The 21,855-nt window shown below is 40.6% G+C and overlaps 1 protein-coding gene across 1 annotated transcript in view; it reads right to left on the bottom strand.

Annotated features, from left to right (window-relative positions):
• SMOC1 (SPARC related modular calcium binding 1) overlaps positions 1-21,855 on the bottom strand; it is a 124,728-nt gene that overhangs the window by 25,826 nt on the left and 77,047 nt on the right. Inside the window, exons 6-7 of the mRNA XM_042862577.1 lie at positions 20,729-20,785; positions 16,310-16,390 (exon numbers count right to left, since the gene is read on the bottom strand). Coding sequence (XP_042718511.1) covers positions 16,310-16,390; positions 20,729-20,785 — 138 coding nt within the window. The remainder of the gene's footprint in view (positions 1-16,309; positions 16,391-20,728; positions 20,786-21,855) is intronic.

Below are 21,855 nucleotides of genomic sequence, written 5' to 3' on the forward strand. Positions count from 1 at the left end.
TTAAAAGAAAAAGAAAAAGAAAAAGAAAAAGAAAAAGAAAAAGAAAAAGAAAAAGAAGAAAAAGAAAAAGAAAAAGAAAAAGAAAAAAGAAAAAGAAAAAGAAAAAGAAGAAGGAAAAGAAGAAGGAAAAGAAGAAGGAAAAGAAGAAGGAAAAGAAGAAGAAAAAGACAACCGCTGACTTTAATCATTAAGAGAGTGATGAAAGCCAGAAGTGGTAACAGTTCTATCCTTCCCTAGCTTTCTTCTTCTCTTCTGGTTTATTCTGGTTTTTGTTGTTGTTTGTTTTTTGTTTGTTTGTTTGTTTTTAATTTGAAATAAGCCAACGCCAGGAGCTATCTCCTGCTCTCAACACACAAAATGCTTCAGCACTGCCAGGCAGTGATGCCAGGGGTTCATTCCAAACCTGCAGTTGTTCCTCTGCATTACCTAAGCATCCTACCCCAGGACAGGCTGAGCACAGACCCAGCAACACTCACTGTCTCCCTGTATTTTGCCTGCCTGTCTGCACTCCCTCAGCTTCATCTTATATCTTGGCCACAAACACCAGGACAGGCAGCAGGTGTCACACACAAATGGCAGCAGTTTTGCACAGCACCGCCTGAGCACACTGTGATCTGGGTACCAGACTGAATTGTAGCAGCTAACACAAGGAGTCTCAAAGACCCAGAGTGGTCTCCCTCTCTCCTCAGTCTGTCAGGAATATAAAGGGCACCTCAGCTCTGTCACACACAAATCCGTACAACCTGAAACACAGACTAAAAACTTCTAAGTGTTGGCAAGTCTGACTCAAGCAGAGAGAAACTTGATCAGGAAGGAGCAGGAGGGGGATAAAGTCAACAAATACTGAAAGGGAGCTCAAGCCTCAGCTGATATTTAAGCTGACTTCATTTTGCTGACAGATTTCACATCTGAAAAAAAGGCCCCGTGACTGTTCCCAAGCTGTGCCTGGACAGAGAACGCATTGAGCAGAGGGCTGCAGGCTCCCCAGCAAAGCACTCAGAGCACAGGGCCCCGCGTCTGCGGGCTGCCTGACGGCAATTTGCACCTCGGTTTGCTGCTGAGGAGGAGTGTTCACTCTGACTGTCATCGTTTTGTGTAATAAGCAGAACAAAACAAAAACACCTCCTACTGAATAGATCCAGATTCCAGGAATTCTTCTATCTAAATCCCAAAACTTCTTGAGAGCACGCATTGAAACTAACATCTCTCAAGCCCTTTGAGTCTTGCACAACTAGCGCTAAAAATGGTTCTGGATAAAAATATCAACATTTTGTGTGTATGTGTTGGGACAAAATGTGTCACTTTTATTGAAATGAATAAAGAAAAAGGAAAGAAAGAAGTCTCTTTTAATAAGTTAGTACCTCATACTATATATATATTTCCAGTGAGCTATATTTCCAGTAAACTACACAGAGAACAAATGCATGAACTTAAACATACCATGTTTGTACTATGCCATAAAAATAGCAAGAATTTGTCTGTGCGTATTAAAATAAATGTGTGGGAATGGAAGCCAAGGCATTATCTTCCAGAACACAGAAATAATTGTCAAGCACTCCCTTTTGAAAGGTGTTCAAAGGCTAAATGCAATGCATCTTGCTGGTATTCTTCAGCTGACATCAAACTGATATAACAATGCAAAACCCATCACTGTCATCAGTTTCCAGTGGTCCATTGCTAGCAATCACACCATCACAGCTGAAGTAGCAGAGAGATCAGATTTTTCTCTTTGCTAGCACGCATACGGAAGTAATCACTACTTAGAAAGTTTCATCTATTCCACCACACCCTGAAGAACACAAAACAGCCATGCTGTGGCAAACCAAGGGCCCAACTTGTCACTATCTCATCTACAACACTAGCCAAAAGCAGGCACTTAAGAGGGTAACAGAGAAACAGGACAAGCATATAGTTATTTCTCGCATATATTCCTCCAGTCTCAACCACTCATGCATCGGAAACTTGCAGAGAGGGACTTTGCTTTTAGAAAGTAGCTATAATTTCTTGCTTCTACGAGTTTGCCACATCCCTCCTCATAAACTTTTACTGACTATGACACCCCGCAGCTCGTTTTTGGCTCAACTGCATATTGTGTGTGGAACACAGCACATACTTTGGTCTGATTTAAACCTGGCTCCAACCAGTTTTGTTTGCCGACCCTGGCTCTTCTGAAGGATGAGACAGTGAACAACCAGTTGCAGTCTCTCCCTCCCTGCCTCTCACTGCTTTATGGATTCCTGCTTCATCTCTTTTACATGCTGAAGAGTCCCAGCTGACCTAGTTGCTCCTTCTCTGAACTTTTTCCAGATCTACTCTATCTTCCCTAAGCCAGAGGGGATCAAAACAGCAAATACAGTGACATTAAGCGGTGGATCTGACAGCAGCCTTGTGGAAAGTTCCTTTGGTGCCATATGTCTAACAGGCAGAAGACAGAATTAACTAGCACTAGCCCCTGGAGAGGCCCTTTCCTCCAAGCTATCACTCTAACAGCACTTAATTCCCTTAAAAACAAACACGAGTATTAATAGCAAGGGTATATTCCAACAGCCAGCAAAATCAGCTGGGAAATCCATACCATCAGCTTCCTCAGCATGGGACCTGGCATGAACCACACACATTGTCACCCTAAAGACAGCCTCACTGGTAATAAAGGAACCATCAAATGCTACCCTGGCTCCACACACTGAAGTCAGCCCATTCCAGTCAGACTGCTTACTGGAAACTTTGTTGTTTCCAAGGCCAAGTTTATGGAGGATAAGGAAGGCCTACGGCCAAGCCAGGTTTAATGCCAGGTATGAAATTAAAATGCCATCTCACCAAGCAGCATATCTTTGTTGCACGTGCAGGGTACTTATGCCCTGTTTGAGTTAATGGTTGTAGACGCAGAAGGATACAGAGAAAAGGCTTTCTTTCCGTCCCTACCTTAAACAGAGAGAGGAACATTTAAGACAGCAAGTCAGTGTGAGACAAACAGCCTTCCCAGGACCAACGACAACATTACTTTTTTTTTTTTTTTTTTTTTTTAAGGCACTGTCGCATTCCCTTTTTTCCTTCCGTCCCTGCTCTGACTTATGACAGCCATCAGTCATCAGCACTCACCAGCTTGCTCATGCTGGGCTACAAAACCTTTGAGTGACATAAATCCACCTTACAACGAATCCAATGACAGTAAAATAAAGATAGGGAATGCATACATGCATGAAAGAGAGAATCACAAAAGAGAGAATAACCATTTTACTTTAACTGTTCAGCTCTAAAATGCTAATTTGCTGCTGCTTCTTACTCTTGGCTACTTCTAACACTCCTTGAAACATGAGTAAAAGTAGCATTTCTGAAGCCACGAGCTACTGCAGGAAAGCAAAGGTTGGACATCTGTAGTCTCAGTTATTTACACATCGTTTTCTCCCACTAATGGCATTCAGAGAAATACATGGTCAGATTCATAAAAAGGTCTCTCAGGCCTGGTCCCTTAAGTAGACACATTCAAGAATGTATCTAGTGTCTGCACAATAAAAATAAAAATGATGGATGAGGTAAGGGACTCATCTGTCTGTGTAATAAACAAGATGCTTATTAAAGGGATGGGGTGCTTGTTTACCTTACAGAGTTAGAAGGGAGGGTGTCTAGCAGTACTGAACCAAAGGCTTGTGCTTGACAGCTCTCATGCTCAGCCTGCAGGGCTGGCTGCAGCTGAAGCACTGCTCTGAGTCCAGGCAGCTCTCAGCTGCCCGAGCTCATTGCTGGCAGAGGCAAAAGACCAAACTCTGATCCCAGGGCTGCAAGACACTGGAGATGGTTAGGATGGGACACAAGGAAGATTCACCACTCAATCGCAGTTATTTTTTGAATATTGATCATCTGTACTCAATTTATTATTATTAAAAAAAAAAAAAGAGAGAGTAGCTACGACACTGAAACCAACTACCTTGGAGAGATCCCTACATCATCCTCAAGAGACAGGAGTCCTCCTTCCAACTGAGACAAAACAGAGGGTGTAATTTCCCTCCGTGCTTTTCTCCACCCCTAATGAACGTCTGTGAATAATCTAACTCAGAGCTCCTGGCTACTCCACAAACAGGGCAGACCTATATCCCTTTTCCTCTCTCTCTTCTTTTGACCAGAAATTCCATCTGGACCAGAGAAACTTTTCCCATGGAGTTCCCACAAAAAGCTTCAGTTTTCATGAAGGAGCATTCATCAGAAGGGGAGGAAAAGGTCTTTTACTGAAAGATTCTTGACCAGCCCCTATTGTTAACACTGCAGTAGAGACCTGACTTCAAAATACGGCTTCAAAAAAATCACACACATATCTCTCCCAAATTTCTTTTGTTCAACTTTGAGTCCCTCCCGCATCAGGAACTAGTGCAGTACAGAATAAAAGGCAGCACTAGGGATATCTAGTGCCAAGTTCGTATTCACATCCTGTACCAATCCAAAAGCAAGGACTAAGTGTCTTTTTGCCTCTGTTCTCCTCCTGGTGAAAGAAAGCATTTGCCAGTCTCTCAGGGAAGCTTAATTCAAATGGGGTTGATTTTTGTTTTGGATTAGCTGCTTGTTGCATTGCTCTGGTGGAGAAGAGGAACCTTGAATGGTTTATTTTAGCATATCCTCTGTACCAGCATTAAAGTGCATTCATGTTGCATAAGCGAGCTGTAATGTAAACAGGGCTTGAGGCCACTCTAGGACAGGTGCCTCAGCCCAAATATGGAGCATACAGAAGCCACAGGCAGAAAGCACATTCTCACTCCTAAGGGAAAGTTCAGCACATGTCATAAGAGCAGCCCAAATCAGCATCCCTTCCACTTTGGAGCGGAAAGAGAATTGGAAAAGCCTTTGGTACTCACATTCACAAAGGCTGGCAGAACTTCCTTAGTAAGGCAATGAATAGGCACCAGCTGCCTATCCCCAGAGCAGGGATATGGGTGGAGGAAGAGAAACAACCCCTTCTGTGTTTACTAGGAGCACAATGCCAGCTGAACAAACATGGCTCACGGGGACAGCATAAATCTCTCCTCACCTCTGTTAGTCATCAGTACTGCTACCCACTCCACCCTGTTCTGTCTGGGATTGTGGTCTTTTCAGAGTATTCTGGCTAATGTAAAAGTAAAGAAAAAAAACAAACATTGCAGGTGCTCCCATACTGCACCAGTTTAGCAGTCCTTGCTTTACCCTGGGACTCACTCACATTCATTTCTCAAGGCATAAGCTACAGAAGAAACAGAGGTTATTACTTGTTCCAGTGCTGAACAAGTACAATGAGAAGCTTCAACAGGTGGCTTATAATTTTACAAATGCATTGTTCCAAGTGGCTCGTTAAACTTTAGCTATTCAGGAACACATCCCACCCATGCCATTTTCATTCTGCTCACAGCACTAAAGCTGCCCTGCACTTTGCAATGCAATGTGGTGAGAAATTTATTCATATCTACCTCAAGCTTGAAATGATGAGGAAGAGCTGAAGGAGCGAAGCCTGTCTCATGGATCAGAGTGAACCTGATGAAGGTAGAAGCTGCCTTTAAATGGACAACGTGCAGAATCTGTGGGCATTACATACAGCCCAGGTAGGAAGGGAGCCTGCTCCAGAGTTTCCTAACCACACAGAATTAAAGCTCAATGCATGGCAGATGAAAGCTACCTGTCCCAGCAACCCTTAACTCTCTTTAAGACAGGATTTGGAATCTTACCACCATCCTGTCTGGCAAGCAGCCAGTCTCATAGTCCTAGCTCCAGGACTAGGCACACTAGCAGAAGCATGGAAGGAGGAGGACAGTACTATTTTTTTATGGCTATAGTACATTGTCCTGGCAAAAAAAAAAAAAAAAAAAAAAAAAAAAGTTATATCATTTGTGTGACCATAAACAATGCATTAAACAGAGCTCTGATTAAATCCTAGTTCATTAGAGCATATTATCAGTTGTGTCATTCTCGTAAGCAAACAGGGAAATGGGCACTACATACAGTCACTGTGAGACTGTTGCCCAGTGCTGCAGGTTAACAAAAATGTGCTCCAGTAGAATGAAGCTCTCTGTGAAACATTTTTTCTGTACTGAAAGGGATCATCAGATGTGTCTTGCATCAATTCTTGTAAGTGATCAGTTTGGCTTGTGGAACACAGCATCCATTTTGCAGATGAAAATTCAGGAAAAAATTCGAAGTCATCTTGACAAATGGTTTGCAATCAGTACAACCACAACTTACAAATATAAACATAACAACCACAGAGAAAAATCCAATGCACGGAAAAAAAATTACTGACAAGATAACACCTGGAAAAATATCATCAGGAGTTTAGATAGACCGCAAAAAAAAGAAAAAAGTCTTCAACTTTGTGACGCTGCAAACAACACAATTAGTTGTGGGATGCAGTGACAGGGACCTCATATATGAGAAACAGGCACTGATGACTTATGAGCCCTTAAATCAGCACAGCGTCCAGCTCTGGGCAGTGCCCTTAGACAGAGAGGTATGCCATTTGGCAAGAGTGCAGGAGAGAGCAAAGGGAACAGGCAGAGGTCTAGGAAACTTGATCTATGAGAAAATGCTGAAAGAATTCCATTTGTTTAGTCTAGGGATGACATTGAGTCTTCTGAGACTTAAAAGCTGTTATATTTTAAAAAAGAGATGGTCATAGATCATTTTTTTTCTTCCCCATGGGTATTTCAAGTAGCAAACAGTCTACTTAGAGAAGTGATATAAAAACACCCCAGCAATTTGCGCGTTGGAAGAGCCAGAGGAATTGCGGTCCCCGTTTCGGGCACAGGTTGTACATTAGAGCTGCAGTTAGCTGAACTGAGGAGGAACAAACCTCCTGTTTTTTTTCTGCTCTCCTCTCGTGGGCTGATAAGCTCCAGCAGATCCTATATAATTGAGGCATCCTCCTTGCAAACACAGCCTGAAGCCTTCAAGAGATTTGAGCTGGTTTAAGTTTCCAGCCTTTGGGATCTGATCTTCCTAATGCGTCTGTCCGCCACGTACAGCATGACAGCTGTAGCCATAAAGTAGCTTCATGACAACAGCTTCTAGCACGAGCAGAGAAAGTTCAGCACCAAAATGGAGCATTGTTCGGTTCTTTACATCAGGACAGCTCCTTAGTAGTAGAAATACTTTCAACCTCAGATGCTGCTTTTGTGACTTTGTGAGGAAGCTACCCAGAGTCCATGACTTTCCTCTTGCAACTCCTCTTTATTTCACATCACTTCTAAGCGCTGCTAGCTTGTGGCATACCTAACTTTGAGATAAGCCACCTGTCTTTGAACATAGTCATTCATTTTCCCTACTCTCCTTTCTTGCTACACTCTTTCCATGCTGAGAAACGTTTTTCAATAAAATGAGAAGCCATAGGTGTTTCCACTGGAGCCTTAACATTACTGGGAAACTATTTTTCACTTCCACACCTGTTTTTAATAGTACTTGGAACAACTACCAGAGCAATTCTTGGAGAGTTTGCCTACCCCTGCTGGCTCGTCTATATACACAGCATTTTTACAGTATTGTAAGTGTATAATTAATTATAGGACACCAAACAGAAAGCTTTTGAAAACTGTCACAGGCAGGTAAGAAATATTTCAGATTGGGCTACCTAATTAGAGTACCATTCACCTTTTATGCTACTGCTAGACAGTAGGAGAGGGGAGAGAAAGATTGCAGTGTGATGAGACTCTTCATGTAATGACACAACAGCTTCCTCCAGCAGCATTTAGCACTTGACTAAGAGGCAAAGGGAACTGCCTCCAACAGGAGCACTAGCACTCACTGCTGGACACCTGCCTCAAGCCAGGCAAAATGGTCAGGGTTTAGAAACTCAATGACAATAGTGTACAGAACTCAGATATTTGACAAAGAAACAACGCCCACCACATCTGTGTCAGGAGACAGCTCCTTTCCACAGTCCGGTTTGAAAGGCAAGGGAAAGACTACAGGGTGATACTATCTCTGAAGTCAGTATTTTTCCCAGAAGGATTTTGCTGACATTACATAGCCTTATGCCATGCAATCTGAGGGACCCAACTGCAGAGAGACCTACTGCAGCTTTGTGCTATCAGAGCTTGTTCAGTGAGAACAAGAGAAGGCAGGAAAATGACAATGTCAACAGGATCATGTTTCCCTGCATTACAATCGATGAAACAAGAAAAACGCCCTTCCATTCACGTGCCAACTTATATATCTTCCTCTCTCATGTGCTCCAAGAGATTGAAGGCTGCTTTGATTTTTAAACACACAGTTCCATCTCTTCCTTGGCTGTGAGGGTGGGTTCTGTGCACATCCCTCTTTCCTAACTATTCACAGACAACCCTTGGGATATTCTCCCAGGAGACCTTTCCTACTATTTACATGCCTTTCAAAAGCCTGAAAACACACAGCTAAGACACCTCTGAGTTGTACCACAAAATGTACTCACTGATCTCCATTGACCACCTTATTATGATGGCCTGGAAAAATGCAAAAACGTGAGGATCACAAAGAGGAAAGGAACATAAGGATAACAGCTTTTATTCATCGTCTCCATACAGAAATACACACAGCACTCTTAGAACATAACTCATGTTCTGAACACAACAGTTCTGTTAACATGAGGCTGGTGAAAGAGAACACAGCTGGCATTTACCTCAAATGTTCTACACTGCTCCTCTACAAGGATGGTCCTGCAGGACCTTGCACATTTTCCATCTTCCCTTGGTCTACTCACTCCATCTCTAAGCTCCATTGAATTCTAGAATATCTTTTCCATCCTAAAATGACAACAAAAGAAGGAAGCTTTCACAGGACAGATAGGGCTTTCCAATGGTTCTGATACATAGTTCGGGTCTTTCATAGCTGCTTCCTTGTATGATGTTGGGGCCAGCAGACACATTGGAGTGTACCACTGAACCAATTTTTCATTCAGTTGGCTTCTTGCAAACCTCAATTTCATAATTGCCAAACCTTAGCAGAGCTTTTGGTTTTGGGAGAGGCCTAGTAAATCTACGCTTTTCAAAAGGGAATGTAGGAGCTCAGGACCAACCGTTATTACCACTTCTCCTTATCTATGGCTATTCAGAAATGCTATAATCTTTCCCTTGAAGTTGACAGAAACATTCCAAGAAAGGCAAGAAGGTATGTCAGTGTCAGTACATGTAGTCTATCAGCAGGCATCACTGTATGCTCAAATGGATGCCTGAAGTGCAGATCCAAGCACAAGTCTGTGTTAGTATATACAGTGAAGAACTTGCCTCAGTAAATGAATGTAATTCCTTTAGTATGAATCAGCTCCCACTAAAAAGCAAAACAAACTCTATAAAGTTGACCTCTCCTCTCTCCATTTGTCACTATAGGTTTCGGCAGTGCCTGGTTCTGCAATCTATTTCCTTTCCTTTTCCCCTCCAAATTCTTATTAATTTAACCTAAAATGCATTTGTTGGGGATTTGGGTTTTTTGGTTTTTTTTTTTGTTTGGTCTTTTTTTTTTTTTTTTTTTTTTTTTTTTTTATTTCATTTTATTTTACCTTGGCTTCTTACATCTTTGACACCTACTGCCCCCCCTCCTACTGCTCCCTGTCCACTCTCCTTAACTGGCAGCTGTAGCAGTCATGACTCCATGTCTAGAGCAATTTGTTTTCTTTCTTTGGGGGATATGGAGGGGGGTGTGACTGAATTCTTTGGGAATGATTTATCACACAGCACTCAGGGGGAGCTCCATTTATTTGTCTAGCTGCATATGGTTTAACACCTATGGTTGCATGCCGCTTATTATACAATGTTATTTTTCCCACTTGTATACTTTGCACCTTTTCATAGAGCAGATTAACTGGTCCCCACTGGCATGTTATTTATGACTTTGTTTGCTGGCTGTCTGGAAAGGGTCCTGGTCCTGCTTTCCCCTACCTACTTCCTTCTTCACCACACCTGTCCCACTGAGATTGTGGGAGAATCACACTTGGGTATGACGAATCAGACCTCCTCAGGACTTCCAAGAGGGAGAAAAAGACAAAGATCCCCCACGCAGCCATAAAGAGCAGTGGTTGAACCACAGATGAAGCAAGAAGGAAAGGAGGGATAGAGCAAGGGAAAAACAATACTGCGCATTATGTCTTCCAAGGAAGCACTAACTTTCAAGCACTAACTAAGCAGAGAAGAGCACAGCAATTTGCAGTGCAAACTGAAAGGAATTAGTAAGTTTTTGTGTAATAATCAATATCAGCTTCTCCTATCTTGCTTCATTTACAGAAACTAAATTAAAATGAATTCCTAAACAAAACCAACCACCCTCCAGACCACTAACAAACAAAACCCTCATTAAAAGGAAGGAGGGGAAAAGAGATACACCATCAAGGTTTGAAGATAAGTATTTCTGACAGGTGGGACAGTAAAATGACAGATGTTAGCCCAATAGTTCTGACAGCTCAGAGGAGGACTATATTGGGAAGCACCAACTCAAGATGCAGGAGGAGCTTGCAAACAGTAGAAAACACAACATCTTTCAGGCTCATGATTCCTTTTCATGAACTCTTGTTCTAGACATCATGTCTGACAGCTATGGGAAAGTTCAAAAGACAGTGCGCTCCTAGGTGTTAAGCCCAGAGCAGAGGCAGGTACCAAAACATTCAGCAAGAAGGGCTGCGGTCCACGTGAGGATGCCATGTCCCCACACCAAAATGCTCCGGTTCCAATGTTACTGTAACGTTTTATTCAGATGTCACTAGATCATATTTGTGCCAATCCACCTCCCTTTCTCAATCTGTTTTCTGTTCAAATGAGATCACCTTTTGATTCCTCCGTTTGCTAGCCTGACACTAAGCAGTCACAGACTGTGGGGAAGAGCCTGCAGTCCTGTGATAGACATTCAGATAGTAACATTAACACAATGGCAGGGAGAGAGGCTGGAACTAAACACAACCAGTTTAGCAGAAGCAGAAAGTAGCAGAAAAGTAGCAGGAGGAGAAACAGAAGCCCATGGTCTCACATATCTTTAAATAAGGAGGCGGGGAGTGCAGTGTGCCAAGACAGGACAGCTAAGGAATGTGGCTGAGAAGACAGAAAGGGATAAGCACAGGTGAGAAACTGCCCCCTTTGAAACAGTGCTTTGTTTTTCAGGAGTCTCATCTGAATCCATCTCCAGCTCCCTGGTCTCTGCGCTGCTCCAAGTTTCCAAGGCACAAGGAAATTTGTTTCAACTCCAAATAACAATACATTCAATAGGAACAGGTACAGTCTCTCCTCATTCTGGAAAATAATATATGAGTTTTCAAGCTCCTTGAACTTAGTCCTCACTACTAAAAATAAAAAGCCTACTAACAAATCAAACAAATTTTTGCCTACTTTTTGGTGTATTCGACCAAAACTGCCATTTTCTTTCTTAAGGGCAAATCAGTAGACCCTGCCTTGATAGATGCTGGTTGGCCTCATGCGACAATCTGACATGGGAGGAAATGCATCGGTTCTCAAAGTAGGTGGCTTAAAAGCAGACTCCTTGTTAATGTACCTAGCAAGATCCCATGTGCCTAGCAAGGAAACGTGAGTATACTTCTGCGAGCAACCACTACCCCTGATTATTAGGAAAGTCATGTAGGAAAATGGTATCACTTCTTAGATGAGTACTGGAGGGAGCTTCTGTGAGGTTTTCTCACTTTTTGTTTTCCTCTCCTGAAAGTGGGGGGAAAAAAATGAGATAAAGCAGACAAACAACAGAACCTGAGTCCTGATAATACACCTAATTTAACCACATTCCACCTCACTGTGCATAGTTTTGGAGATGAACTACATTGTCATGCCCCACCTGAAAGTACACAGGCTTCCTTTGGGGTGGCTGGCATATTCGCTTCTTCTTCTTGCAGGAGTACGTACAGACATACATCTTGCAAGCTATTTCTCTCTTTGATAAACTCTGAAGTTTGGACACCATGTGAATGCAATTGGAAAAAAAAAAAAAAGGAAGGTAAATACCACCACTCTTGTTTTCAAAGCTCTTTTACACTTACAACCCTGTCTTCTAAGAGCTTCAAACAGCAGAAAGCTCACATAAGATGCTTGCATGATGCCTGAGTACCAGAGCTGAATAGAACAGGCCATGTGGAGTTGGCTCCCATTCAACAAGCAAGATTTTGAAATAAACAGCTACTATTATTTTTTTTTTTTTAAACTAGGCACACACAAACCTGTCTTCAGCTGCTAACCTTAATGTATTACTCATTCTTCCTCTTCAATAACGTCATGTTCAAAACCCCTGTGACTACAGAATATTTACTTGAGGCTGCTACTGCAGCTTTCTCTAGAGCTGTTTATTTTTCCATGCATGAGCTCATTACATCACTCTGTGGTTTTCTTAAAGGTTGTCAGAGTAAGCTGGATATAGGCTGGAATCTCTTGCTAATCAAAACCAAATCACTAAGTAGCACAAATGAATTTGGAGATAACCCAACTTTGGAAATGAGGAACAACCATGGATTCTTCAGTGGAGATGGGGAGCTCCCAAACAGGCTACCATCAGATTCATAGACTTGGAAGCTAGATTAATTATCAAGTGCTTCCCTAGAGTAAAAACTATTTAAAAAAAAATCATTTGGATTGTTCTAGACTGGAGTTTATTGAGAGGAGGAGTACAAGTTTGAAACTTAAGAAGTAGTATGAAAAGGTAATCCTACCCATCCTGGTTGGGGAATGGCCAATGCAAAGGTCCCATCTGTATCTCTTCCTGTCCTGGCAGCATTAAATATAAATGACACATTACAAAGGCAAGTGCTAAATAATAGGCTTAGTAGTTTGGGGGTTGTGTGTGTGTGTGTGTGTGTGTGCGCGCATGGGTGCACACACTTGGAAGAGGTGGAAATCAATTCAAGCCAAACAAACATCAAAATATTTTTGTCATCCTGCCACAGCAAACAAAATATTGTGTTGATCTAGATGTTCTCTTTACCTTAAAAAATTAAAAAAAAAAAAAAAAAGAATTATGGGTTTTTAAGATTCACAAAAAAAAGCAAAAGGCTTAATTAGTAAATGTACAAACAGTTTTTCTCCTACTTAACAGTCTAGATGTTACAGCATGTTCACATTTTTATTCCTGCCTTTGGCTGAGAGTATTTCAACCTGCATCTCACCCCAGTAAGAAAGAGATCTAGTCACCATTCAGAAGGTGGACTGGGATAAAAGCATTAGCAATCCCTCTTAACAATGTTCTGCCTAACACAGAAAAATTCACTGGCAAAACATCTGGAAACATATGGTATCTCAGTCAAGTACTCTGATCCCTAGCTTAATTAATGTTTACACATATTACACAAAATGTAAATGCTCCAAAACAAAGGCTGTTTCTGGAGAACCTCTCCTTCTCATTCACACTAAATGGAAAGTAGAACACCTGGATTTCAAATACAGCTCGTGTGAGATACAGACTGTACATGTAATATAGGTATTTTCTTTTAGAAGGAAGCAGAGGAGTCGCTAATTCTGCAATGCTCAACAACCTGCTGGCTGGTTCATCCTGAAGGGATGCAGGAAATTCCAACTCAGACTGCTTTCACTTCTGCTATCTCAGTAACAAGAAAGTCCTATCCACCTCTACTACCAAGATGGATACAACAAATTCTGCAAATCTTCCCAACTTCCTCACTTCCATCAGGTACACAGCCACACAGATGTTAATAGATACAAGGCCGAGACACAGTACAAGGACCAAAGCCTTGCTGGGAGGTGCTACTAACAACAATGTTGGGAGTACTGCTGCTCTGCTCCCTTTTCTTTGGGACAGTTGAAGTACTGAAGAAAATATTTCCATCTCCTCAGCCTTTTCTTCCTTGCTCCTCCTTTTCTTCCCTTATACATACCCAGAAACACACCACAGACTCTAGCTAAAGGCAGCTGAAAATATCGCTAAAATGGATGGTTAGGCAAGTGATTTACTCAAAGGTTTATTCTAGAAGCCTTCACTGAAACACAAAATTAACCAGAAAGAGAATGATAGCAAATTATAGAGACTACTTATCTCAATACAGCAATTCTTACATTCTCCTCTCAGTCAGTATAGTCATGGCACTAGCTTTCCAAGATGTTCAATGGTAGTGCTGATCAGAAATCAGAAGTGTGTCGAGCATTTATATCTCAAGCTGCTAAAGAACAAAAGCAGTTAAAAACATCCCCTAATTTTGCATGGCCGTTCCGTGACAGCTAACCATCTTCATCCAAGAGAAATTTGAAGATATTAGAAAAAATATTCTAAGTAATAATCCCTCTTACTGGCCCTTTGCTATTTGATCCCACCAACCCTATATTGTCTTTTAGCATACAGGACAAGGGCCAAGAATGAAAGGTACCAGAGGTAAGACTAGGTTTAGTTGGCTGAAAGAAAGACTAAAATACCTCACAGCTCTTATCAGCTACTCCGTAGTCCCATTTTGATGAGGCAGCATTTCTTGATATCAGTAACTCATTGTAAGAAACAGAGATGACTGCATGGCCTGGTGTGGAAACTTGGGTCTAAAACTGGCAGCTCAGACTCTTAATGAGATCCTACAGCAAATGAGTGCCTGTTAGGGCCATAAGAAAGGCTGAGTCAGATGAACCACACATCTCCTTTTAGCATGCTGCAGAAACCACCTGTTATGGAAATCTTGAATTTTCCAGAAGACCATTTATTTTTGATTTGTAGCTTGTACCCACAATGATCTTGCTTGAATACCAGAAATGACATCATAACTAATTGGAAAAAAAAAATTTGGAAAATGGGTAAGTTCACAAAATGAACTCGTTCACAAACAGAACTACAGCTTACATGAGACAGCTTCCTCAGGAAACACTTGAACAACATGAAAAGTAGCCTACTTTGACTCTGCCACGCCAAAGGGTGGGAGACAGGCTCTTGAGTAAAAGATGCTCCCACTCTTGGGTCAGTTTGTAACCTACCAGAACCCATATCTGGGAAATCTTCTTTTCATCACAGCTACCAGTTTGCTGCATAACAAGGAAAGCTGGTCCTCAAGATAGGTAGGACCCATTACACAGGATTTTTATATTAAATTTTTACCTTCAATTGCATTGTGAATAGAATGGTTGTGCAGGTAGCTGACAAAACACAAGTTGCTTTTACTCTCCAGTGAAAAACATCCCTAGAGAAGACCGTAAACTCTACTACATTATCTGAAGCTTTTGGATGGTAAGTTCCTACACAGACTACCCTACTGCAAAGACAGGAGGTGAGGCACAGAAGACTTTTTAAAACTGGGGTCTGGGCAACATTGGGTCTCTTCCTGAAAAGAGCTCTTCTCCATGCTGCAGCAAGACAACCATAGTCTAGTCTTGCTTTCACTCTGCAATGGAGAACAGGGAGGGTAAAGGAATTATAGAGGGCCATGAACTCTCCTGGCTAATTCAGAAATACCATGTGACCAGCTACTTCAAGTCAGCATAGTTTAACTGTTCTAGAGACTAAAATTATTTGAATAATTGTTCTAGTAATACATCATTTTGTAGAACACATGCAATAGCAACAGCTCCCACTGAAACCCCAGAGCAAACTCATGGCTTCTTAAGCCAATTTTCTTCTTCATGTGCCTTTCATCTTCTCACATTCTTCCACATTAGTTAAAACATATCAGACAGAAACCATACTTTCACTCTCCTACTTAATTCTCCTTCGAGTTTCTGGTGATTTCAGTTACTTCACACAGTTACATGCTCATTTCCAATCTCAAGTTCTACAGTTTAGCTTCATATCTTGCTGTTTTCCTCTTTCTCCATCCCACTCATACTTTTTTTTTTTTTTTGCTTGGATCTTCTCTCATCCTCTCTACTGCCCATAAAAATCCAACAATTAATTACGCCCAGACATAGGTAACTTACTTTCTCCTGTGAAATAATGCAACAATTTCTCTAGTAAAAAATACCCCCTGCAGAGAAGAATCTCGAAGTTGCAAGACGACCCTCAATGGTATTTTCTCATCTGCCTAGATCAAATCCATAGCACAGATCTCAAAGACAAACACATCAATTTGCAAGTCCATGAGAAACTGCTGAACAGCAAGTAAAACAAAAGTTGAAAACTGGCTAGGATAAATTTTCAGATGAAGAAATTAGAGGTTCCCTAGTTCTGGCAAGGGAAACAAACACCCCTTGTGGCACATCTACAGTGGCCTTCTGGACACAAAAAATGCATGCTGTCTGAAATTATTTCATAGCCTGCCCTTCAAGTCCTGCAATACAGATCCAGACATATAGGTTACAATGAAAAAACAATGAAACAAGGAAAGAACATAAGAAATGGCAGTCTAGTTTAAAAAAAAAAAGAAAAGAAAAATAAAAAGAAAAATTAAAATAAAAAAAAAAAGTTTAAGATTGAGCATTACCTGAATTCCTTATACTGGAGCTGTTCAGTTTGGAATCTTTGATGACTAAGTGCTTAATCCACAGGGTGGGTGCTGTGATTTCTGAAAGAGAAAAAATAACTGCCTTAAAGAAACTGCAGCAACTGGTGAGTACACATGGTCATTATTTGTGAGGACAACATGTTTGCTACACTCATGACTTAAATGATGCATTGTCTCTGTAGACATCAGCTAACCCCCTGGTGAAGCTTCCCACCACATAAAAGCCAGTATTTGTAAATATGCCACAAGGTTATCTCATTATCTTCACCTTCCAAAGAGTGCCTCACTACTGGAAAAACATTATTGGCTCTTTCCAGCTCCCATTTCTTAGCCAAATTCTCCAGTCTATAGTCTCTCTCTTCAATACTTAGTTAAGTTGTGTCTATGTCATATACTGGTTTCCACCAAAGTGTATATGAAATCCAGATAAAAAAAACCTCAACCCAGACTTTAAACAGTCAGATTTTAACGGTTTTAACAGTTCAAGCATAATTGACCACAGTTTTGTCAGATCCCTAAAACAAGCAACAACAAAACACAAATAGAAAAGAAAAAAAAAAAGAAAAAAAAATATTTTTTTGAAAGGCTTCAAGGGAAATTTGTTAAAGAAATAAGTTCTGGTTTTTAAAAAGTCTTCTAATGAACTACAACCAAGATACCAAAACAAATTTGTGATAAAAGTGCTTAAGAGTTCCTCCTCTGCAGTGTTATAATCAATTTCAGAGCACAGCAGAACTTTAAGCAACACCTTATGGAAATGACAAAACAACAGTATCTGAATAGAACTTACAGCAGAGCAGTACTTGGTACCATAGAGTTCCTAAACTGACATTTTCAGCATCAAACATTTTCCAGTTTCCACAAGAGCATGCTTTACACACTAGATCCTGGAGTTTGTCTTAAGAAGTTCCTCTAAGAAGTTTTTACAAGAGCTTTCCTGCTGTTTTTGACATTTACATGGACCTGCTCAGCAAGGGAGAAACTGGCTGACAACAGGAGAAACTGATTACACATTAAAAGTGCACAAAGGAAAAATGAAATTTTGCCCTGCCTATATGTTTTCAGTTACACTGGACTGTAAATATTATTGTAATCATGCTAAGGGCATTTTTTTATAAGACGATACAGGTTGAACATTGATAGATATCCCAGCAGTAGTAGAATTTTGCTTAACAAAGACTGCCTTATCTGCAAGTTTCAATACACTATTGTATTATCAGTCATTACGTGCTCCTATAAAATACATATACCCACATATTTTTGGATTTTATATTTTTTGATAGCCACATCAAATAAAACATTGGACGAAGGGGTAGGAAAGGCAGAAGGGCAAAATCACTAAAGTCCATAAAGCAAAGTGCTGGATCCAAACTCCCAAATTTGTGATGAAAGTTAGCTCTGGCTCTGCACTACATCTACGTCTACAGATGAAAAGGAAGGGATAACTGAATTTAAGGGATGACAAAAAATGGGTCAGGGCCTATAGAGACACAGTAATGTATATATTTAAGTGAGGCTGACAGCTGCAGGAAAAGGAATCACCAGTAAAGAGAGAAAGGAAAAGTAAGCAAACCCTTTGGGATCTATCATAAAAACGTATGTTCAATCCAGTTAACCCGGATAGTTTTTGGGCTACAGAGAAGCAATCTAGATCAATTACTCCTCTGAACAACAGATCTGTGGAAAGAGTAGATTCCTACTGTGTTAAGAGGTGAAATTTCTGAAAAGATAAGGTACTCAAAAGGGCTATTCTTTAGGAAATGAATATAATTTGCATGTTAAAAATAAATCAAGGTTGGATGTAAAGAAAATTGGGCCTAGGAGTACTAGAGGAATTTTAAAATTGTTGTATGGGTTGGTTTTTTTCTTAATTATTTTATTTATAACTAAAGCAAGGGTCACTAAAACATTTTTTTGTAGAGAAGTATCTTGCCTTAAGAGGATAATCACTATAAAATCATTGAGATCTGTACAGTAACGCAGTTAAAAAAATTTCTGAAGAGATGGCTGCTTTATGATTGAAATCTTGGACAGAAGAGTTTAAGTCATCTGATCTGCACTGTTTGTAGCTCCGGCACCGCTCTCTTACACCCTTTGGAATAAGGGTAGGGAGTGAGTGGGGAACTTACTTTGTCAAAAACTTGAATACCCATAATCCTCTAATGTAGGTGAAAGCATAAAAAAGGTAAGTCTTCATCTAAGAGATGCTGAACTCCAATAGGTAGTACAAGTTTCAGGAGCAGCTGAGCATATTTAATGCCTTTTGAAATAAGTCATTCTCCAGTTGCTTGAGGTAGGCATTCAAAAACAGAATGTGGAAAGAAATTCACATTTTTATTGTCCATTCATCTTTTGTTAACAGGTCTACTCTGGTTGCCTGACACTGAATAAAGTTCAGAAACCCAAAAGATATTTCAACCCCAAATACACAGGAATTGAATAAGATTTGGACACTAACTCCTTTGAACATCTACACAGAGTCCAGACCTGGTAGGTGAATGCTCTAAGCTTTTCTGTCATCTGACACCAAGTACATGTTGTTCCTCAAGAAGAGCTACCTAAGATACTGGGTGACAAATCTGGTGCAGCACTGTGACGTGGTTGCTCAGAGTGAAAAGCCTGTTCAGCAAATCACACTGAGATCTCCAGTTCACCTTCTGCTCAAGACAGGATCATCTATGGGATCAGACCACGCTGCTCATAGCTTGATCGAACTGCCTTGGAAAGGAAGGGCAGATCACACTGTCTCCCTGGGAGACCTGCTCCATTGCTACAAGTTTTTCCGTATATTCAGTCTGAATACGTTTTTTCGTTTTTTGACTCCCATCTTCTTATCATGCATTACTGTGCAGAGCCTGCCTCTGTCTTTTAGATAGCCTTCTTGTAGGTACTGGAAGGCTCCTATAAGGTCAGCCTTAAGCCTTCTATTCTGTAGCGTTCTTACACTCTTTCTGATTTAACAAATCAATGCAAAAGTTTTGGATTGAAAATACTTTTCATAAAAGATAACACAAAGTGTTTTCAGATGTTGTCTGTCACCATAAGGACCAGAAAAGGTCTGCACACTGCAATACTTCTCAATAACTTTGCCCAGTTCTATTTAAAATGACCAAAATGTAGAGTTGCTTCTAGAAGGATTTTCTGAACAGGCTGTTTTAACCAGCTTAGCTCAGTCCTGAGTTTTACAAGTGCATTCTCTCCTTTGAATACCTATGGGCACTCCCTCATGGGAAAATTTAAAGACCAAAAGCATGCTGTGATTGCAGACAGCAATTTAATAGAACATCAACTTGCTGCCAGAAGGAACTTTCCTTTGATATAAACAAGAGACAGTTAACTAGGCTTTACTCTCCACTGTTTATTTGAGAATGCTTTTTGTTGCGAAGACTTTGTTTTGTTTCATAAAGCTCATAAGAAGATTCTTACATACATATGATTTCTAGAAATGACAGGACTACAGTACCTTGGTATTAAATAAGCTTGTTCTAGCAACATCACACATCCCATTCCTACCTTCCATTTGCTCAAGAAGGCAACAAGTATCACTCTTGCTCACTCTTACTCTTGCTCAGAAGTTTCCAATTCTGCCTTTAATCCAGGTTAAAATCCAGTAAACAGGTCACATAATGGCCTAGACTTGAGCCTCAACTGCTAATAGGCCCATTAATTACCCAAGGACCAGTATCTCTGTTGGTAAATATTTGTTTGTACATTTAAAAAGCTTGATGACAGCCATTTTATCTTTGTTTCAAGGCTTCCAATGGACTGAAGTCTGATATTTTGAGACAATATAATTACAAAACTAGCCTATTTGAGAAAGAAGCTGCCTTGGTGGGCTATGAATTAGGAAGACCCAGGACACTGACTTAATTTGCTCAGATAGTATGCACATCAATGGAAGTAATTACTAAAAAAAGAAATCTCTCAGCAAGTTTCTTCCAAGTCAGTGTGCAAAAGCTGTGGTTTAGCACTGTCCTCCCTGTAGTTATGCTGTAATGCATGGCAGAGGTTACAAAACTTGCAGCATCAAAAGGGTGAAGAGAGCAAGGGGAAAGGACAACCTAAAGGAAGTTCCCATTTCTGACTCAATAGACATTTTTTAGCCATGACACCTTTTTCTCCAAGGTTATCCCAGGAATTTGTTCAACTACTGTTATTGTTGGATTCCAGGGGGGAAGAAAAGGATGTAAAAGGATTAGGGAGAATGCCTGAGGTCCCAAGAGCACTGTGAAATTTGGATAACTTATGAGATTCACTGGCTTTTCTGCTTTGCAGGATAAACAAATTGTTCAAGTCATCAACCCTAGGGAAAAGAACAAGGGAAGTATCTTTTTCACTGTTTTTTGTTGTTGTTGTTTCGTTTTGTTTTGCTTTTTCTTAAAGAAAGGATGTTCTTACCTTCTCCATCAAAAATGGGCTGGGTTTCCATGGTAGGCGTTGGCTTCGACCCATCATCTGAATTGAGAGTTAAAAAGAACCGAAAAGAAACTACCATTATTGAGGTAAATACTATCTACTCTCCAGTACTGTTGAATGTTTGGGATTTGTACATGGCCCGGCCAAGTCCAGAAGAGAGAGAAGACAGAAAGAACAAAACACAATCAGAGTTTATGCTATCATCAGTAACATTTTACATAGCAAGCATGCACAGACTACCCTTAGAAGCCTCCCTCCCCTCCCTAGCCCTCCACAACCACCAGTACGAATCACCTAGTAGTTCTATTTGCTGCAGTGACCAGGCAATCACCATTGTGGTTTAAGTGGCTACATCTCACACAAGTCATTCCTTGTGACAGCAGAGGACTAGGGATTGCTGCCCTGTCGTGTCTTTCTCATTATTCTATTTGTTCAAAAGAAAAACTATTCTTCTGATACTTACCTGTGCAGAACCAGGCACCAGTTTTCATTGCAGAGCTGTTAGAAAGGGATGGTCAATAGTAAATCTTGTTTTCTTACAATATCAAGGTGTTCTCTAATAGCAATGCTGCGGCAGTGCCTTCTAATTGAAAAACTGTGGAGAAACCTTCTGTGCAAGAATGCTCCTTGTCTTCTGACCACAGGTCTTTCATAATTAAAATCTTCAACCAACATAGATTCCATAGGAAACATAAGTCACAAAATGTAGAGACAGACTACAGGAAAAAGTGTTCAGCTTACACTCAGTTTGGTCCAATATGACTGACTATCCATTACATTGACAGAAACAGCTTGAATTCATTGGATGCTCATAGGGATCTGAATTTCAACACCCAGCCTGGATCATTATTACACAGCCCTTGAACAATGGAGAGGACCAAGTGAACATTCCCACAATCAAACGTTTTGGCTAAGCAGGCACAAACTGTATAGGAAAGTGTTTTGTTACACTGCAAGATCAAAATATAGAATATTGTCCAGATATAAACTAAGAAGAAGGTAATCAGTCTAGAATTGCTTTTGGTGGAGGTTTTTGATGTTTATTTTTCTTTCTTTCTTTCTTTCTTTCTTTCTTTCTTTCTTTCTTTCTTTCTTTCTTTCTTTCTTTC

Source organism: Lagopus leucura, unplaced genomic scaffold (assembly GCF_019238085.1).
Source record: "Lagopus leucura isolate 7727_CA_CO unplaced genomic scaffold, USGS_WTPT01 Super-Scaffold_1, whole genome shotgun sequence".
Classification (NCBI taxonomy): Eukaryota; Metazoa; Chordata; class Aves; order Galliformes; family Phasianidae; genus Lagopus; species Lagopus leucura.